We start from the raw sequence: 19,689 nt of genomic DNA, 5'->3' as shown, positions 1-19,689 counted from the left end.
CTTCCTTCCTTCCTTCCTTCCTTCCTTCCTTCCTTCCTTCCTTCCTTCCATCCATCCATCCATCCATCCATCCATCCATCCATCCATCCATCCATCCATTGCAGTTTCCCCAAAGTCTGGCTTGAGAATATAGGGCCTACTACTCATTGGGGCAGTTTTATTTTTAAATTAGTGCCAGCACACCATAGTAAGTAGATGACAGCGATGAAGGACTGAAATTCTATAGCTGCGAATCCTTTCTGAGATTCACCACCTTCTCTTTTCTCAGACTCCATTTTTTGTTTGTTTGTACTATTATAATTGTGTGCCATCAAGTTGTTGCTGGCTCTTCGTGACTGTATTGGTTTTCTCCGTGATGATCGGTCCCTAAAACCCACCATCCTGGGCCCAACGTTTGGGAAGCCAGGCTCACAAGCCAGGACAAAGGGTGAGCGATGGAGGAGTAACACCTCCTTAAAAAAAACCTTGGCTCAGCTGGCCCGTCAGGAAGCACCTCAGAAGGGCCCCTTTGCAGGGTTACGGGAGGAGACAGTCAACGGTTTTGAAGGCGGAAGAGGGCTCTACACCCCAACGGCAGATAAAGCGGCAGAACCATCTTCTAGGGGAAGGGAAACTCTGATTACAAACCTCCACTGCCTTGTGGCTCTATCCACTCCTGGAAAAGGCTTTGGGAGTCAACCTCGAGGCAAAATCCGGAGCCGGAGTCCCGGAAGCAGTTCGTGACTGTGTACAACCACGTTCTGGTAACTCCGGTGATGCAGCTGGAACCAATCGTATCAGCTCTGTCGTTCCATTGGACTATTTGAGCGACGTGGAGAGGGGAGGATCTGCGTCTTGGGTAACAGTCTATCCTCCATATTAATCTACCCAGGCCTCGTGCTCTAGAGAGGACACTCCAGCTTTGACCTCTTTCCAGAGCACGATACCACCGTCTTTTGAGATTGAAGGATGCGAATGAATGATCGGTCCCTATCTTGGTCTTTCCATGGTGCCCCAATCGCCATGGTAACTGCATCTCCTCACCTTCTTGCTGGTCATCCTCTTCTTCTCTTTCCTTCCACATTTCATAATAACAGTTGACTATTAAACAAGGCATTTTGCCTCAATTACATCTGAACAGCAAAATTGATGAAACGAGCCAAGAATCCCACAAAAAGATGCCACAAGACCTTCCAAACTTCTTTTATTGAATAACTAAGTCATAATGCAGTTACAAAAATACTGAAGTAAAGTCAGTTTCTTGAATTTACAGATTAGATACAGATTAACAGAGTTGGCAGGGAGCTTGTAGGTCATCTAGTCCAACCCCCCGCCCAAGCAGACCCTACACCGTTTTTGACAGATGGCAGTCCAATCTCTTCTTAAAAGCTTCCAATGATGAAGCTCCCACGACTTCTGAAGGCAAGCTTTTTCATTGGTTAATTGTTCTCACTGTCAGAAAATTTCTCCTCATTTCCAGGTTGAATCTCTCCTTGTTCAGTTTCCATCCATGATTCCTTGTCTGGCCTTCGTGTGCCTTGGAAAATAGCTTGACCCCCTCCTCTCTGTGGCAGCCCCTCAAATATTGGAAGACTGCTATCGTGTCTCCCCTGGTCCTTCTCTTCACTAGACTAGCCATGCCCAGTTCCTGCCACATTTCTTCATATGATTTAGTCTCCAGTCCCCTCATCATCCTGGTTGCTCTTCTCTGCACTCTTTCTATGATGGGACTTATCCATCACACTAAACAAGAATATGGTTTATTTTGTTTGAGCTGCAGTGGTGCATACGTTGAACAATTGGTACAATGGACCTGGTACCTACGAGAACGCCTCCTGCCACATACCTCCCTTAGACCAATAAGATTGCACAAGATGGGCCTTCTCCGGGTGCCTTCAGCAGGACAATGCCAGCTGGCGGCGCCTAGGAGTAGGGCCTTCTCTGTTGCCGCTCCAACCATATGGAATGAGCTGCCCCCAGAGATCCGGGCCCTGCCCACTCTCATGGCCTTTTGCAAAGCCATTAAAATCTGGCTTTTCCGGCAGGCCTTCTGATTGGTGTTTGTTGCGTTCTTTTTTAACTTTGTGTGTCCTATTGTTTTTAAGCTCTTTTAATTTCTTTTTATTCTGTAAGCCGCCCGGAGTCCTTCGGGATTGGGTGGCATAGAAACCTAATCAATTCAATTCAATTCAATTCAATTCTGGAAAACCGGATAAAATATGTTAAATAAATGCATTCGGCCATTTAGGCTGCTTTCATTATTCCATCCCCTTTTTACAGATCTTTTAATTTATTGTTGAAGATGAAAATATTTGTATATGTTGGTGTTCTGAATCCCCCTTCTTCGCTCGTTCAAAGACGACAGTCAGACAGACTTAAAAGGAAATAACTTTATCAGTCCTCGGCTCCGACTGGCTGCGAGCCCAAAATGAACATAAATAAAGTCTCTGGCAAGAAGATAACAGAATGCAAAAACAAAGATCTCTTACGGCCAAACCAGGTGTACAGAAAGAAAGCAATTCACTTCTCCAAGTGTCTCTCACAAACAAACCACGACCGATGAACCATGAACCATGCATGAACGACGAACGTTGACTTCTGCAACCAGGGCGTGGCACCATCCGTCCTTTTATCTCCAGAAGACGACACTAACGAGCCCCAGCTGCATTGTTAATCCTGCATCCCGACTCAACTCACAGCAAACTTCTGCTGAGTCACAACATGTTGGTATGTAGTCGCTTAGAATTATCGAATTCTAAACAATTTTTCATAAAATTGCAACTCTTTGTGAGTTAGTGATGGCTTTACCGTCTCCAGAGATTTTTCAAACTGTTTATATTTCACAGTTGTGGCTTCCACTTTGTTTTCTTGCAACGCTAGCAAAGCAGCCTAAGAGGAAAAATAAAAATAGGAAAGACACTCACTATATATGAAATATAAATCATCCTCATAAACGTTTATACGTACATATACAGGTCGTCCTCGACTTACGACCACAATCGAGCCCAACATTTCTGTTTCTAAGTGAGACATTTGTTAAGTGATTTTGCTCCATTTCACAACCTTCCTTGCCCCAGTTGTTAAATGAATCACTGCAGATGTTAGTGGCACAGTTGTTAAGTGAATCTTTGTTGACTTTGCTTCTCAGAGGTTGCAAAGGGGGAATCACATGGCCCCGGGACACTGCAACCGTCATAAATATGAGCCCGTTGCCAAGTGTCCAGATTTTGGTCACACAACCTCAGGGATGTTACAACCTTGTAAAATGATAATAAGTCACCTTTTTGAATGCCAATTAGTGACTTTGAATAGTCACTAAATGAACCGCTGTTAAGTTGAGGACTATCTGTACATACCCACACAGACACAGACACACACACACAGACACACACACAGATGCACACACACAATTGTTTACTAGACTGTCTCCCACTTCCTTTAAATCCCGTCACTTAGGCATTCGGGTCCTCCGGGATTGGGCGGCCTATAAATTTAATAAATTAAATTAAATTAAATTAATTATAAATTTAAAAAATGACTTACTTCCTTACAGAGATTCTGAAGATCAGCTCCAGAGAACATATTAGTTTGACTTGCTATATCTACTAAGGAAACATCAGAATCTAGTGGAATTCTTTCCGTGCAGATTTTCAGAACTGAAAGCCTTCCCTATTTTAAAACATCAAGAAAGACGCAGAGTTATTCAACTAACTTTATAGGCTATGATCTACATACTCTTAAAAGCAACACCCCCCACCCCAATAAGTTTTTAAAAAAAGCAATGCACGCAGTGTCGGTCAAGCATATGGTTGCATGGATTAGATGGAGATTACAGTGCACAAAACTATATTTTCCTTAATGATGGTCTGTTAAAAGGATGAGAGGGTCACACATCTCAGTATGCCCAATGCATTTGTTTTGTTGCGGCTTAGTGTGTTATGTGGCTTTATTTATTTATTTATTAGACTTATATACCGCTTCATAGGGCTTTCAGCCCTCTCTAAGCGGTTTACAGATTTTTAGCAAATTGCCCCCACAGTCTAGGTCCTCATTTCACCCACCTCAGAAGGATGGAAGGCTGAGTCAACCTTGAGCCGGTGAGATTTGAACTGCTGAACTGCAGATAACAGTCAGCTGAAGTGGCCTGCAGTACTGCACCCTAACCACTATATTCTATAAACTAGTGTTTATCATTTCTTATTATGTCAGTCTAGCCAGTATTGAGTCATGGGGGCGCAGTGGTTAGAGTGCAATACTGCAGGCTACTTCTGCTGACTGCCAGCTGCCTGAAATTTGGCAGATCGAATCTCAGCAGGCTCAAGGTTGACTCAGCCTTCCATCCTTCCTGGGGGGGGGGGGGGTAGAATGAGAACCCAGATTGTTGTGGGACAATAGGCTGACTCTGTAAACAGCTTAGAGATGGTAAAGCGGTATATAAGTCTAAGTGCTATTGCTATTGCCTTCAGTAAGTACAGTTAAATAAACCACAGCTTAGGATGACGAAAAGCCCAGCCAATATCTGTTGTGGCCCAGCAGGAGCCGTTGGAGCTGCCACCAGACTTCGACAGCGAGGGGCCCTATGAGTCGGCTCTGGAGGATGTGGAGGACCCTGGACAGGATTCCGACTCTGAGAAGGGCGCAGAGAGACTAATTGGCCACCAGGTGGCGCCTGAGCCTTGGACCAGTGGGGAGGAGACAAGGGAGAGTCATCCAGAAACCAGCAGTGAGTTGCTTCTGGATGCACGCCATTGAAGAGCTACTCGTCAGGAACAATTATGCAATTACAGGAGGTAATTATGCTCAGCGGATGATCATTAGGCTCCTCTCCAGACTATAAAAAAGACTGCTTGTGCCATGCCCTTCTTGCAGAAGTCAACGCTTTGACTAAAGAGAAACTAACTTGGCAGGCTGGATTGCTGCCATGGTTTGTCTGAGTTGCTGCCACGGTTTGTCGAACTTGCTGCCAAGGTCCTTATCTGTTTGTTTGTTTGTTTGGCTTTCAGCCACCGAGAGTCTGGTCTTGTTATTAAAGGACATTCCATTTAAGCTTGTCTTGACTTTCCAAGCATTGTTTCTTGTCCTGCCTTCTGGTGCCTTGGATAATAATTTGACCCCCTCTTCTTTGTGGCAGCCCCTCAAGTACTGGATGTTTGAAATAAGCAACACTACTCCAACATGCCATTTCTCACCCAAAACAGAATATTTAGAGATAATGAACTTTGATTTCAAGGTCATCTATGGTTTTATGCCATACCTTCTCATCTGGTGGTGGGACGTAGATGATCTTGTCTAAGCGTCCCGGGCGCATCAAGGCATCATCCAACTGGTCTGGTCTATTTGTTGCAGCGACGAGTATGACATCTTTGTTAAAAACTTCCTGAAGTTCTAACTAGTAAGTTGATAGAAACGAGGAACTGTTAGCTACAGTATTTAACCATTTAAACCATCCCATCATTCCTTGGTTTTTAGATAGTCCGCTGTTCTGTCCTCCCTTCTCCGCTCATTAACAGACGACAGGCAGACAAACTTAAAAGGAACTCTCTTTATCAGTTCTCGGCTCAGACTGGCTGCAAGCCCAAAAATAAACATAAAGTCTCTGACAAGATTACAGAATACCAAACAAAAACTCTTACAAAGCAATGCACTTTTCCAAGTGTCTCCTTGAATCAGGGTTACAGAAAGCAAATCACTTCTCCAAACAAACCATGACCGATGATCAGTGACTGTTGAACGAATGAATGAACGTTGACTCCTGCAACCAGGGCGTGGCACCATCCGTCCTTTTATCCCCAGAACACGCCACTAACGAGCCCCAGCTGCAGTGTTAATCTTGCATCCCGAAAAGACTCACAGAAGACGTCTGCTGAGTCACAACAGTCCACCAACATGTTTTATGCTTTATTTCAGCTAAGGAAACGAAAGGATTTCTCCTGCCTCATCGAACAGGGTGTAATGATGTGATCTTATACAGGTAGTCCTCGACTTATGATTATAACAGAGCCCAAACTTTCTGTTGCTAAGTGAGACATTTGTTAAGTGAAATCTGGCTCATTTGACAACAGTTCTTGCCACCACTGTTAAGCGAATCACTGCAGTTGTTAAGATCGTAGCATGGAGGTTAAGCGACTCAGCCTTCCATCCTTCCGAGGTCGGTAAAAGGAGGATCCAGATTGTTGGGGGCAATACGATGACTCAGTAAACCGCTTAGAGAGGGCTGGAAAGCAATGTGAAACAGTATATAAACCTAAGTGCTATTGCTATTGTGTCTATATACCTCTTTGTCACTTTCAGTTGGTTCTTGACTCTCGTTTTCCACCGCTGCTTTATTTCCTCTTCGCTCCGTTAACTTGACTCCGATGCCATCCAACTCATTGAGAAGGACGGAAAGGACTCTCTCGTGGGCGCCACACTCGGTTTTAGTTCCCGATCGGGATCCCAGGATCGCATCAATTTCATCCAGGAAAACTATCGCTGGAGTATTTGCTCTTGCTTGACGAAATACCTTGGAGGGAAAAAAACAAAAGCCAGAAGAGAATCAAATAGCTAAACATATTAAGTCTATTAGTGGAGGGGCGCGATGGCCTAGAGGTGGAGCTCTCGCCTCACAATCAGGAGGCTGTGAGTTTGATCCTAGGTATTTCCTAGGTATTTCTCTCTCTGGGCACGATGAGTAATTATCTGCTGTGAACTCTGCATTGGTGACAGGAAGGGCATCGGGCCAGTAAACACATTCAGTTGCCCAGACTCCAGCCCGCAAGGGATTATGGGGTCATAAGAAGATGATGATGAAGTCTATCAGCTGTAAAATATATAACAAAACTACATGCAGGTAGTTCAGGACTTACGACAGTTCATTTAATGACCGTTCAAAGTTACAACGGGCAACCTTGAAAAAGTGACATGAACATTTTTTACACTTTGTAGCAAATTCAGATGCTTGACAAATGATGCATACTTATGACCATTGCTGTGTCCCAAGGTCATGCAACCCCCTTTTGCGACCTTTGAGCCGAGGTGGCGCAGTGGTTAGAGTGCAGTACTGCAGCCACTTCAGCTGACTGTTAGCTGCAGTTCGGCGGTTCAAATCTCACCGGCTCAGGGTTGACTCAGCCTTCCATCCTTCCGAGGTGGGTAAAATGAGGACCCAGACTGTGGGGGCGATATGCTGACTCTGTAAACCGCTTAGAGAGGGCTGAAAGCCCTATGAAGCGGTATATAAATCTAATTGCTAATTGCTTTCGGCAAGCAAACTCAACAGGGAAGCCAGGTTCACTTCACAGCCATGTTACTAATTGCGGTGCTTCACTTAACAAGTGTGGCAAGAAAAGTTGTAAAAAGGGGGGCAAAACTCACTGAACAAACATCTCGCTTAACGGCAGAGATTTTGGGCCCAATTGTGGTCATAAGTCGAGGACTACCTGCACTTTCGGTCCTCACTGGAACAAAAAAAAAACTCGCACCTGAGACAAAATCTTCTCTGACTCTCCAACCAAAGGTGAGAAGAGATCAGCACCGTTCACAGCCAGAAAGGAACAATGAGAAGAGGAGGCGGCTGCTTTCACAAGCATCGTTTTGGCACAACCGGATGGTCCATAGAGAAGGATGCCCTTTGGGCGGGGCAGCCCCATCCGGACAAAGGCTTCTGGGAATTTCATTGGCCATTCGATGCTCTGCAAATCATGAAAAGAACAGAACCTTCTGTGAATTTCTTAGGCTGCAAAATCCTACGAGGCAATTCTGTCAAGAGTTTGTTGCAGAAATCAAATCCAGAAAGCATACACGGGGCAACTAGTTCAGCAGGATTCATTAACTTCTCTTTATATACAGTATAACACATAAGCAAATGTACAATACCAACAGTGGTTCTTCAGATTCAGAGCAGAGCAGATGACCAATTTAGTTCTCAGCCCAGACCAGTTTCAGAGCTTAGCACAGCTAAGCCACGCCCAGACTTCTTACTTAAGTTTCTGTTTCCAAATAAGCCTCATTGGCTGACCTGTTACCATGCCTATTCATTGGCTGATTTTGTTACCATGTCTCTGCCAGTTCATGAATATTCTGAGAAATTCACCTTCCAACCAGTTTTATGAGCGAGCCACAATTGCCTGGCGTCACAGATCATGATAAATCATAAACCGTGGCTTTAGAGGACTGGACTTGAACACATCCTACTGGGCCCCCGGCAAGATAGGCTGAATGTCTTCTCATTCTGAATTGTAGTCCGCTTTGTGAACAAAGCAACAACTTCCGACTCTATTCTACTCTATATAGTTTTTGCACTATTTGAAGACATTAGGTTTATCCGAATGTATTAAATAAGGACGGAAATCTGGTTGCCTCTTTGGAGGCCAACCAGAATGGTCTTCATTTCAGATTCTGCTCTGTAAGTCTACCTGTTTTAGTTTTAATTTCACATCTTCAAGGCCACCAATCTGATCCCATGAGATGGGCTTGAAGTCTGTTAATCCGATTCCGCTTCGGAAGGACGATGGCTGGATCTTTTTCAGGGCCTCGAGGAAGTCTGACATCTCGACAGGGCAAATTGACTCCTGAAGACAAATACAAACAGGAGCAGAAAACATTGATTCACTTCGTACACAACAAGAAGCAATGGGTGGAAACTAATCAAGCAGAGAAGCAACTTAGAACTAAGGAGAAACTTTCTGACAGAACAATTAATCAGTGGAACAGATGTATGTATGTATGTATTTAGTGTCACAACCCCTGGTATGCCCAAATATGGGAGGAAGCCTACTTCCTATCTCTGTCTATCGGCTCGTCACAAGAGACCATCATGACAGAAACCCAATATTTTTACTGTTGCCTTTGTTACATTTGTGTTGTATTTGTACTGATCTATCTATACTAGTCTCCCTTTATTTATTTATCAGCACAAATACAACATATATATATATATATATATATATATATATATATATATATATATATAGGAAGTAGGCGGCTTCCTCCCATATTTGGGCATACCAGGGGTTGTGACACTAAATACATACCTATTTCCCTGGCTCAGCTGATAAAGGAGGAGAACCTTGTGGCTTAGTGGTTAACACAACTGCCTAAGATGTAATACATCACAGGTTCTAATCCCAGTAAGGGAATGGCTAGCTGATGAGAGCTAAATAGCTTGAAATAGATCTGTACTAGTCTCCCTTTATTTATTTATCAGCACAAATACAACAAATGTAACAAAAAGGCAACAGTAAAAATATTGGGTTTCTGCCTGGATGGTCTCTTGTGACGAGCCGATAGACAGAGATAGGAAGTAGTAGGCTTCCTCCCATATTTGGGCATACCAGGGGTTGTGACACTAAATACATACATATATACATACATAGATACATACACACACATATATATATCAGCACAAATGCAACACACACACACACACACACACACACACACACACACACACGCATATTGCCAACCCAAGACTAGGATTACATCCCTAAAAGGTATCAAACTGGATTTCTTCTAAAGCTGGATCCGCATTGTAGTTCTCCTCTGCTGGTGGGCGGGGAACGGGCTGGAGGGCTCCTGCAGCATTTTAACGGCCAAAACAGGGCACCGGGGAAACACACAGCCCCACCTCCACCTCGTTTTTGTCCTCCCTGGCCTGCAGCAGCACTCTGCCAGCCAAAAATGGGCTGCACGGAGGCCTCCCAAGCCCCTCCCCGCCAGCCCGTTTTCAGCCTCCCTGGCTTCCAGCAGCACTATGGCAGCCCAAAACGGGCCATGTGGAGGCCTCCTCATGGCCTGTTTTTGGTTGGCAGAGTGCTGCAAGAGGCTGGGGAGGCTGAAAACGGGCCATTTTGGTCATCAGAGGCAGCGCGAGCCGGTCCTTTGATATTTCCAGGCTGGCACCACGGGCTGAATTTAAGCACGCCTGCTTTACAAACTATTGCTACAGGATCCACCCATTAAACCAAAACCAAATAAGGCCTTTATGCAACGTATGAACACGTCCTCAGTGCAAACAGTTGGGGCTGGCCTTCAGAGCATCAGTTGACGTAACGGAGGGAATTCAGTATCCTGTAGAGGAGACCAGCCAGAGTTGAGACAGAGAGACTGAAATCCAACACATCTGGGGATGACCAGCTGGGAAGGCCAAGCGAACTCCCAACAGAACCATCTTGGTAGAAAAGAAAAGAGGCCACACAATGAAATGCGAAAGAGCTTCTTACTGTGCGGTCACGAAACAGGGCCTGCATGGCGGCCTCTCTGCAGAGCGAGGTGAGGTCGGCCCCAACAAAGCCCGGCGTCATTTCCGCCAGTTGTAGCAAATTAACGTCGTCCGACACAGGCATGCCGGCGGTAATCAGTTGCAGAATAGATTTCCTTTGCTTCAGGGTCGGGCTCCCAATGACGATCTAAAGCAAAAATGGAAAACATGGGCATTTTTAAAATATATATATATATTTTAATTTAAAACAAACACAATCCTTCTTTACATGCTGTAGAAAGTGTATCAGTTGGTTACAAAAAGACTTTCGTGCATCTCTTCCACAGTCAACAAACAAAATTCATATTAACTCAAGCATCTTAACTCAAATATTTTATACACGTCGCCATCATCATATCTCCATTTTCATTTGACTATAATTGTTTTAAGCGTCCTTCATCATAAAATATACCAAAATTTAATACATAACCACATACTGGCCTTTCAATTACTATTTCTAAAATCCTCCATTAACACTGAATCCTTATGTCCTATTCTAGCTAAACATCCACAATATTTCATAACAAAGTTTTCTAATCCTCCTTTCCAAATCACTGTTTAAAATTTACATCCAGTTTCCTTATATTATACCCATATCTAGATATACGTTGTTATTCTTATCCCTCCTTTATTTGACTACATTTATTTGAAAACATGGGCATTTTATTAACCGCTAACATTCCCCAAAGTTTGCTGAACCCAGGGCAAGTACAGCTTAATCTGAACCAGATCTCAAAAGCCCCAGGAGGACTAAGGTGGTCGCAAAACAAGGACTGTGTGCCTATAGCTTTTTCTAACCATCTCCAGGAAGCACCAACCAGTTGGCGGAAGGACTTGAAGGCACAACTACCTCTCGATCGAATCGGCCTGGTCTTCTCAAGGCAGGATCCAGGGAATCTGGCCTGTTGGTAGCCCCTACAATGACCAGCCCTTGTCCTTGGTTAAATCCATCCATAAGAGTTAGCAACTGAGCCACCAGGCGATGCTCAGGGAGATGACCGGAAGCTGCCCGCTTGGGACACAATGAATCGATCTCGTCAATGAAGAGGACGGTAGGCCCTTCGCTGGAGAGTTCTCTCGCTTGCTCGAAGACCCGTCGCAAGTTCTCCTCACTTTCCCCAGGCCGCGAACCACAGACCACGGGGGCACTGAGGCCCACTAGACAGGCCCCGGCTTCTCCAGTCACCGCCTTGACCAGTAGCGTCTTGCCAACTCCCGGCGGCCCTACCAAAAGAACTCCCTTTGGGACCGAGAGGCCTAATTTTTTGAAGCTGTTCGGGAAACGCAGGGGCAGTTCAATCATTTCTTTTAAAGCCCGGCTGACTTCATCCAAGCCGGCCACCCGGATTTTCGAACCGTCCCCCATCAGGCGACTGTACCTCTCCAAAGTGATTGTCTCCTTAACGTGGACATTGGTTTGCGGGGTGATCAAGCCGGCTTCTTCCGGGCTGGATGGTCCCATGGACAATATTTCGAGGCACTCAACAGGGTTGCCCAGAATTTGGGGGAAAGTCACGACGTGTTGGCGCGCCACGCAGGCCTTTCTCAAAAGCTCCTGCACCACTTCCGGAAGCGCCGTCTCGGGAAGAGCTGTTTTTGAGGCCTGGTTTTTAAAAACGACTCGGACGGTCACATGTCTTAGCTTGGGGCAGGCCACTACTTTCAGCTGGTCCATGCTCACGGTCTGCCTTCGCAGCTGGCTTTCCCTTAATCCCCAAGTCCTGCATTTGAGGTCGAGCTGCAGGTAGCCATCAGCCGAATCGTGCCTTGGCCAGGCCGTGCACAGGCAAGAGCCGCTGGGCAAGGTGATCTGGATCAAGGAGCCCAGCTTAGCGCCTAGCAAGGCGAATGCCGCAGGACCAAGCCTGCACCGCTGGCTGCCCTCATCTTCTGGATCCGGTGGAAGCAGTTTTAACAGAGCCATCTTCTGAGACGGGCATGGATCAGGCAGCAAAGCAGGTTCCTGAACAAGTTAAAACAAACCCGTGTAAGAAGTTAAACAATACTCCAGTTAAGAGCTACCAACTCAGACAAACAACCCAACCGTAAATAACAGCCAAAAGAAAGAACCACCAAGAACCCTCCCAACAACACTGACAACCCTATATAAAAATAACACATGTCTATCAATAAACATTATTGTAAATAACATGTATATAAAAATAAAGGAAACCCGACTTCTTTTTAACACTGATGATGTTACCCAGTTGGGCCATGAAACGTCTGCAAGAAATTATGATTATTAGCCACAGTAGTATAGTGGTTAGAGTGCAGTCCTGCAGGCTACTTTTGCTGACTGCCAGCTGCCTGCAATTTGGCAGTTCAAATCTCACCAGCCTCAAGGTCAACTCACCTTCCATCCTTCCAAGGTGGGTAAAATGAGGACCCAGATTGTTGGGGACAAGGCTGACTCTGGCTAACTCTGTAAACTGCTTAGAGGACTGTAAAGTGCTGAGAAGCAGTATATAAGTGCTAATTGCTATTGCTATTGCTCTCTCTCTCTTTCTCTCCTATCATCTATCCTTCCTCAAGACCGCTGAAACTCAGTGGCACAGTGGTTAGGGTGCAGTACTGCGGGCCACTTCAGCTGACTGTTATCTGCAGTTCAGCGGTTCTAATCTCACTGGCTCAAGATTGACTCAGCCTTCCATCCTTCCGAGGTGGGTGAAATGAGGACCCAGACTGTGGGGGCAATATGCTGACTCTGTAAACCGCTTAGAGAGGGCTGAAAGCCCTATGAAGCGGTATATAAGTCTAACCGCTATTGCTATTGCTACTATTTCCCTATATATGTATGTACGGTTTGTAAGAAAATATGTTGCAGGTGTTGCCCCAGGAATAAGGCTTGGTTAGAACGATTGAGCCAGGATAGAGCAGCTTGTGCGTTCCTACAAAAGACTGAACTCATTCATTTATTATATTTTCATTTATTATATTTATAACTCCATCATATCCTGGAACGTGTGAATGCAGAAAACCGTCTTCAGGGGGGTTAACTATCCTGGCTCAGCTATCAAGGAAGTGCTCTCCTGCAAAGCCTCAATGCACACCACCAACCGTGCAGTTCATCACAAAGCACTTCCATCAAGGACACAAACATACATAAACCGCGTGCAACACACACACATGCATGGATCTCTCAATCTAATGAGCCTTCTGATACACCGGAACTACACTTCCCAGAGTTCCCAGCTCACATCATAAGGCAAGGCTAACCTAAAGAAATTGAACGGATGCAAAAAAAGCAATCTAAATACTGACCTCATCCAAGCTGTAGTAGGCGAAGGGTGGGTGGGTGCGGGAGCGAGGAACCCCCTTCCGTCTTTGCAGACAGGATGGAAGGGAGGAAAGATAAAACGGAAGATTTGTTGCTGCAAAAAGACTACTGGAGTTAAGGAAGTATGTCATTGGCTAGTCGCCCTGCCCATCAATGGGAATGCAATGCTCGGATCGGTCGAGTGGCTGTTCGCTTCGTCCAATAGGAAAAGTGCTCTGAAACGCCCCTCACACGAAAAGGGAGGAGTCGAGCCGGGCAGGAGAAAAAGACTGGGGATTGGATAACGCCCTCGAATGGGTGGTGCAGAATTGGGGGGGGGGATGGGGGCGGGTGCGCTTTAATAATTGAATGCAGGTGGGGCTCTGAGTGACGTCACAGAGGAGGAGAAATTGGCGGGCTTTTTTGTGGTGGTTGATGCTAAACGTTACAAAAGATTTCCGAGATAGATTTAGTGTTTGTTTGTTTTTGAGGAAAAAAAGCTACATATTTACTGTCTGGGTGGAGGATTAGTGAAAACGGAAACTTTTACCTTGACTTGGGAAAAATTAACAATTTGGCTCATAATTCAGGCTGTGTTATTATTTTTGCTTAAAAGACGTGCCTGTGAGGAAAACAATTGCAACATGAATAAAATGAATTGCAAATAACAGAAATATATAAACATGAAAAACTAAAGACAGAAAAAGTGGTCTGTGGACTCTGCCCTTTGAGTTTATTTGTTTTCTTTTGGATTTATTGTTTTAATTATATTTTATTTATATTTTATTTAATTATTATTATTTTATTTTAGCAACTTTTAGAAAAATAGAGCAAGATGGTGCCTTTTTGTGTTTCCTATCCAATAAAGATATATCTTTTTCCCATAGGAAAAAAGGGTACTTCCATGAATTCAAATGGAAGAAAAAATAAGATATGTTTAGGACCCCTGAAATCTCCCCAATATGCAAAAAAATAAATAGGATTTCCTGTGGCTGGATGCCAGCAAAGTAGAGAACTAGAAATTGTGGCACATAATCAATGAATTTTCCAAGTAGAAAGTTTCATATTTCTATACTGCTGGCATAAAGAGATGAAGATAAAGTGCTTATTTTTTTGCAAGGGGATTTGATATTTTTGTGTGTGGGAGGGGAAAAGAAATCTCTCATCCAAATTAATCTCTGGGATTACTATATTTCTATGTAGAAATTAAGAAATTCTTGATGTCTTGAGCTGTAAGAGGTTTTCCCTGGAAGAGTGCCTAATAAAACTTAAAAATTTATTTGCATGGCAATTCTATTACTTGTGTTAACAAGATATTTTTACATACAGCCCATAAGTACAGATCCCTGATCGTATCTTGTTATAGAGATCAGTAATACTAAATATTAACCAGTTAGGTTTGTGTAGTCCTAAAGGTTTATTAAGCACATTTATTAAGTTTATTAAGCACATTTGTTTTTCCTCCTCATAAACAACAGCACCCTGGACCTGTAAAGCTACAAGCCTCTTTGCATAAAGTAAGTTTCTTGTCTTCTGCTATTTGCCTTACTTGAACATACAGTCGAGCCAAGGAAAATCTGTCATTTGATTTGTTTTTTTGAAAATTATTTCTCTTGCTGCTAGAATCATAAATAGTAATAATTTGTTATATGGTCAGTTTTAAGTGAACAGATAATATTTACTGGCATTACTCCTTTAAAAACAACTCAGATCTGTGCTGATATATATATATATATATATATATATATATATATATATATATGTATGTATGTATGTATGTATGTATGTATGTATGTATGTATGTATGTTATATTTATGCTGATAAATAAATAAAGGGAGACTAGTATAGATGTATTTCAAGCTATTTAGCTCTCATCAGCTAGCCATACCCTTGCTGGGAATCGAACCTGTGCTCTATTGCCTCTTAGGCAGATGTGTTAACCATTGAGCTACAGGGCTCGACTCCTTATCTTATGACTTTAAAATATATATATATATATATATATATATATATATATATATATATATATATATATATATATATATATATATATATATTGATATATATTGATATATATTGATATATATATATTGATATATATATATATATTGATATATATATATTGATATATATATGATATATATATGATATATTTGTGCTGATAAATAAATAAAGGGAGACTTATCAGCACAAATATATCAAATGTAACAAAAAGGCAACAGTAAAAAAATATTGGGTTCTGTCTGGATGGTCTCTTGATGGTCTCTTGTGACGAGCTGAAGGACAGAGAATGGAAGTAGTGATCTTCCTCCCATATTTGGGCATACCGGGGGTTGTAAAATATGTATGTATGTATGTATGTATGTATGTATGTATGTATGTATGTATAGATAGATAGATAGATAGATAGATAGATAGATAGATAGATAGATAGATAGATATAGTGTCACAACCCCTGGTATGCCCCAAGTATGGGACGAAGCTAACTGCTTCCATTATCCGTCAATCGGCTCGTCACAAGAGTCCATCATGACAGAAACCCAATATTTTTACTGTTGCCTTTGTTGCACAAATACAACATATATATATGCAATACATACATATATATGCAATACATACACACACATACATACACACACATACATACACACACATACATACACACACATACATATACATATACACATATACATATACACATATACATACACATACACATATGGTTAAACATCCTGTTTAAGATCTAGCTAGCTATTTGTCAGTCCGCCCGTCCATCCATCCACCCACCCATCCATCCATCATGAAGAGGGACTGAGACTTTCCTTCATACCCACTAGATGGCAGCTGAGTATTAATAATGGATATTTATTTTCAGAGTTAGTAAGGGTTTAAGAGAATAAGTTTAATTGGAAAAGCAGGTTTAAATCCAAAATTGCTACAGACTCTACAGAGAGAGAATACAGACAGGGAAGGCAATAACTTTGTGCAATTCTTGTGCAATTCTCTAAAGATGGCTTTAGCTTTTATTTTACTCCAGAAGTGGATAGTCTGAAACCTCAGGGCCACACAAAGCCCAAAAATCTATCCAAAAGACACTGTTGCCTAGTTGTAAATTCTAAGATGACACAAAAGGAACGTTATTAAATAAATACAAATATTCCTAATGACATTGCCATGTTTGTAATGGCATGCAATTAATTTGATTATTAAGTTCAGTGAAATACAATGTCATTGGGTTTGGCTAGTCTTGAGAAAAGAAGGACTAGCGGGGACATGATAGCAATATAACAGTATTTGAGAGTCTGACACAAAGAAGAGGGAATGAATTTATTTTTCCGAAGCACCAGAAGGCACAACAAGAAACATTGGATGGAAACTAATCAAGGAGAAAAGCAACCTGGAATTGAGGAGAAACTTCCTAACTGTGAGGACAATTAACCAATGGAACAGTTTGCCTTCAGAAGTTGTAGGTGCTTATGCACTGGAGGTTTTTAAGAAGAGACCTGCCTGAAATGATATAGGATCTCCTGCTTGATCAGGGACCTGGACTAGAAGACTTCCAAGGTCCCTTCCAGCTCTATTCTGATTCTAAAAGCCTGATTCATTTCCTTTCTCCCCTCCTCCCTTCTTCCTTTACTTTCTTCCAATATGGTCTTTTTGGGGGGAGATGTGTGTGTGTGTGTGTGTGTTTAAGTGTAATATTCCAATCCAAAGGCCAAATGTAGACTTTAACTTGAAAAATATTTGCCATATCCCAAATCCTCTGAATGCACATGATATGTGTCAGAAAACTCTGCTTTAGGGGTGGTCTCTTGTTCCCCAACTAAAAAGATTTTCAGACAGAAAGGAGATCAAGGAATGAAGCTAACTGGACTGCTGACTCCTGAGCATTAAAGTTTCTCCAGATTTTACCTTGACCTGAGTGACTTCTTCCCATGAGCTGCTAAACACACCTTTACTAGCTTGGTCAAATCTTTCGTAGCTGGGGAGGGTCCAGCAGCCCTACCAGAAAAGAAGGTGACAGTCTTAACAATCACAGTTCTTGTTTTGTTCGGGAGTTTCATTTCTGTGGTTCTTTATATGCAAGGCCAGACACATGGTTTCCATGAAGCACTACTGTAAAAACAGAGGGGGTGGTCCTATTTACTTAAACGAGAAGATTGAGCATGCATGGTTAACATCATAATAATCAGGACAATGTGGAAAATCTCTCTCTCTCTCTCTCTCTCTCTCTGTATGTATGTATGTATGTATGTATGTATGTATGTATATATGTGTGTGTGTGTGTGTGTGTTTGTGTGTGTGTATTTATATATCCTCAGGCTGGTATATGTGTGTATTTTTGTAGATTTTCACAGGTGTGCTGGTCTTGTTGTATTCAGGTCTTTTCCCATGTAAGATTGAGGTCTCACTTGCCATCTTCAGATTGGGTTTTGGGCTTAAAGTGTGATCGGAGCTGCCGTCTTTCTATAAATCTTGGTGGTGTGTGTGTGTGTGTGTGTGTGTATGTATGTGTATATGTATGTATGTGTATATGTATGTATGTATATATATATCAGGCTGGATTATGTTTCCTATTTGTGTAGGTGTTGTGCTTGGGTTCAAGAGAGAGTGGGGAAACCGTGTGCCATCCTGGCTTTGTAAATTTATGAACAGAAATAAATACTTTGATTTGGAACAATTGAAAAGACTCTGCAGATAGAACTATCCAAGTCTACGAAACGGGGGAAGGAAACAAGACTCTGGAAGTCTGGAATAGAGTCTGTTCATTTGTCTCAACTAACTTGCAATTCTAACAAAAGCCCATTTTGCAAAGTGTGAGTTGAAAATATGCACTGTGGACAATCACTACATTTCCTTCACAACCCTCGGAAATTAATGGCATAGTTCCATGTTTCTATGGTGGATCATTTTTTTTTTCATTCCGTTCAGTCATGTCCAATTCTCAAAGACTGCTGGACAGTCCTTGCAGTTTTCTTGGCAAGGTTTTTGAGAAGTAGTTTGCCATTGCCTTCTTCCTAGGGCAGAGAGAAAGTGACTGGCCCAAGGTCACCCAGTTGGCTTCATGCCTAAAGTGATACTACAACTTCCGGTCTTCCAGGTTCTATCTTCATGCCTTAACTGTTGAATGAATGGTGGTTCATAGCCTTTGGCTATTGTAGTAATGAGTATGAATTACTGGAAGGGGACCAGTTTTGCATGCAGAAAGTCCCAGATTCAGCCTCTGACGTTGGTGGTAGATGACCAAAACTCCTGCCGGAAATTCTAGAGAAGTTGTGTTACTCAACTTTAAAATAAATGAATTTATGGCTGATGTAGCATGCAGGTTGCCCAACCCTGGTTTTGGAATGCTGTGCAATCATCTATTTGGCATCTTCCTTTAATAGCATGTTTCTTGACTCATCTTGCTATTAGAGATGGTGGGCTTTAACTCTTACAATTCCATTCACTGTATTCTCCCCCCTCTCTTTTCAAAGTAATATTCCTCCTCCATACTTGTCTAACCACAATGCAGATTTTTAAGAAGAGATTGGACAGCCACTTCTCTGGAATCGTACTAGAGGATTGCCAAGGTCCCTTCCAACTCTGCTATTCTACATTTCATATCCTATATTCTTATCAATATTTTTATTATTTTTCCCTGATCAATTATTAGTGAACATATACAAATGCATTTTAGCAGATGAATTCCTTGGGCTAATAAATCATTTAATTTTACCCAACCATTGCTTTTTTCTAAACCGACAGTAGTTTTCTTCATTTTTAATAATATTCTAACCTCACTAAAGTTCCCAGTAAATATTGGCTAACTTCCAGATTTGCAAATCTAAAAAACGTTGCTTGAAAATCCGAAGCCAAACATCCACCGTTAGACTTGAAAATGTTTTGGCACTGCCACTTTTCCCTTTTCCTCTCTTTATGTCTCTGCTTTTCATCATTTCCTCAGTTTTTCTTACAACATTGATGGAGGTTTTCTTTTTCTCTGTTATGGGCATGTGACTTAAAGCCTGTAAAATGAAAGCAATAGGAGACGACTCTTACTAGTTGAGAATGAAATATGGTTTTTGCAAATAATGGAAAGGAAAGGCAAAGGAAACTCCAGGTTCTTGTTTTAAACTGAGTTTTAATTGCTGTATAAACCAAGTTTTTGCAAGCTAAACCACAGCCAATCTTGGACGTTCTGGTTGCAAATGACATGGTCTGAACCTGAAATCT

At 42.4% G+C, this 19,689-nt stretch overlaps 1 protein-coding gene across 2 annotated transcripts; it reads right to left on the bottom strand.

The window, feature by feature from the left end:
• Nucleotides 1-2,243: 2,243 nt before the first annotated feature.
• Nucleotides 2,244-13,593, bottom strand: SPATA5L1 (spermatogenesis associated 5 like 1). Of its 2 annotated transcripts, XM_032233648.1 has the most exons (9): nt 13,478-13,593; nt 11,067-12,179; nt 10,179-10,364; nt 8,373-8,528; nt 7,440-7,649; nt 6,254-6,481; nt 5,234-5,368; nt 3,523-3,648; nt 2,244-2,868 (listed from the first exon to the last, which is right to left on the bottom strand). In XM_032233648.1, the coding sequence occupies exons 2-9, from the start codon at nt 12,138-12,140 to the stop codon at nt 2,725-2,727; spliced, it is 2,259 nt and encodes a 752-aa protein (XP_032089539.1). In that variant the 5' UTR covers nt 12,141-12,179; nt 13,478-13,593; the 3' UTR covers nt 2,244-2,724. The 2 variants fall into 2 exon arrangements, with proteins under 2 accessions (XP_032089539.1, XP_032089540.1); XM_032233649.1 differs by lacking the exon at nt 5,234-5,368.
• Nucleotides 13,594-19,689: the final 6,096 nt, after the last annotated feature.

Source organism: Thamnophis elegans, chromosome 16, assembly GCF_009769535.1.
Source record: "Thamnophis elegans isolate rThaEle1 chromosome 16, rThaEle1.pri, whole genome shotgun sequence".
Classification (NCBI taxonomy): Eukaryota; Metazoa; Chordata; class Lepidosauria; order Squamata; family Colubridae; genus Thamnophis; species Thamnophis elegans.
The sequence above is the reverse complement of the archived record's forward strand: the minus strand, read 5'-3'. Positions and strand labels throughout refer to the sequence as shown.

Coding starts and splice junctions, on each gene's coding strand:
- SPATA5L1 (XM_032233648.1), bottom strand. CDS start 12,140: ATGGCTCTGTTAAAACTGCTTCCACCGGATCCAGAAGATGAGGGCAGC. Junction 8,529..10,178: donor CCCTGTTTCGTGACCGCACA/GTAAGAAGCTCT, acceptor ATTTGTCTTCAG/GAGTCAATTTGCCCTGTCGA. Junction 7,650..8,372: donor TGAAATTAAAACTAAAACAG/GTAGACTTACAG, acceptor CATGATTTGCAG/AGCATCGAATGGCCAATGAA.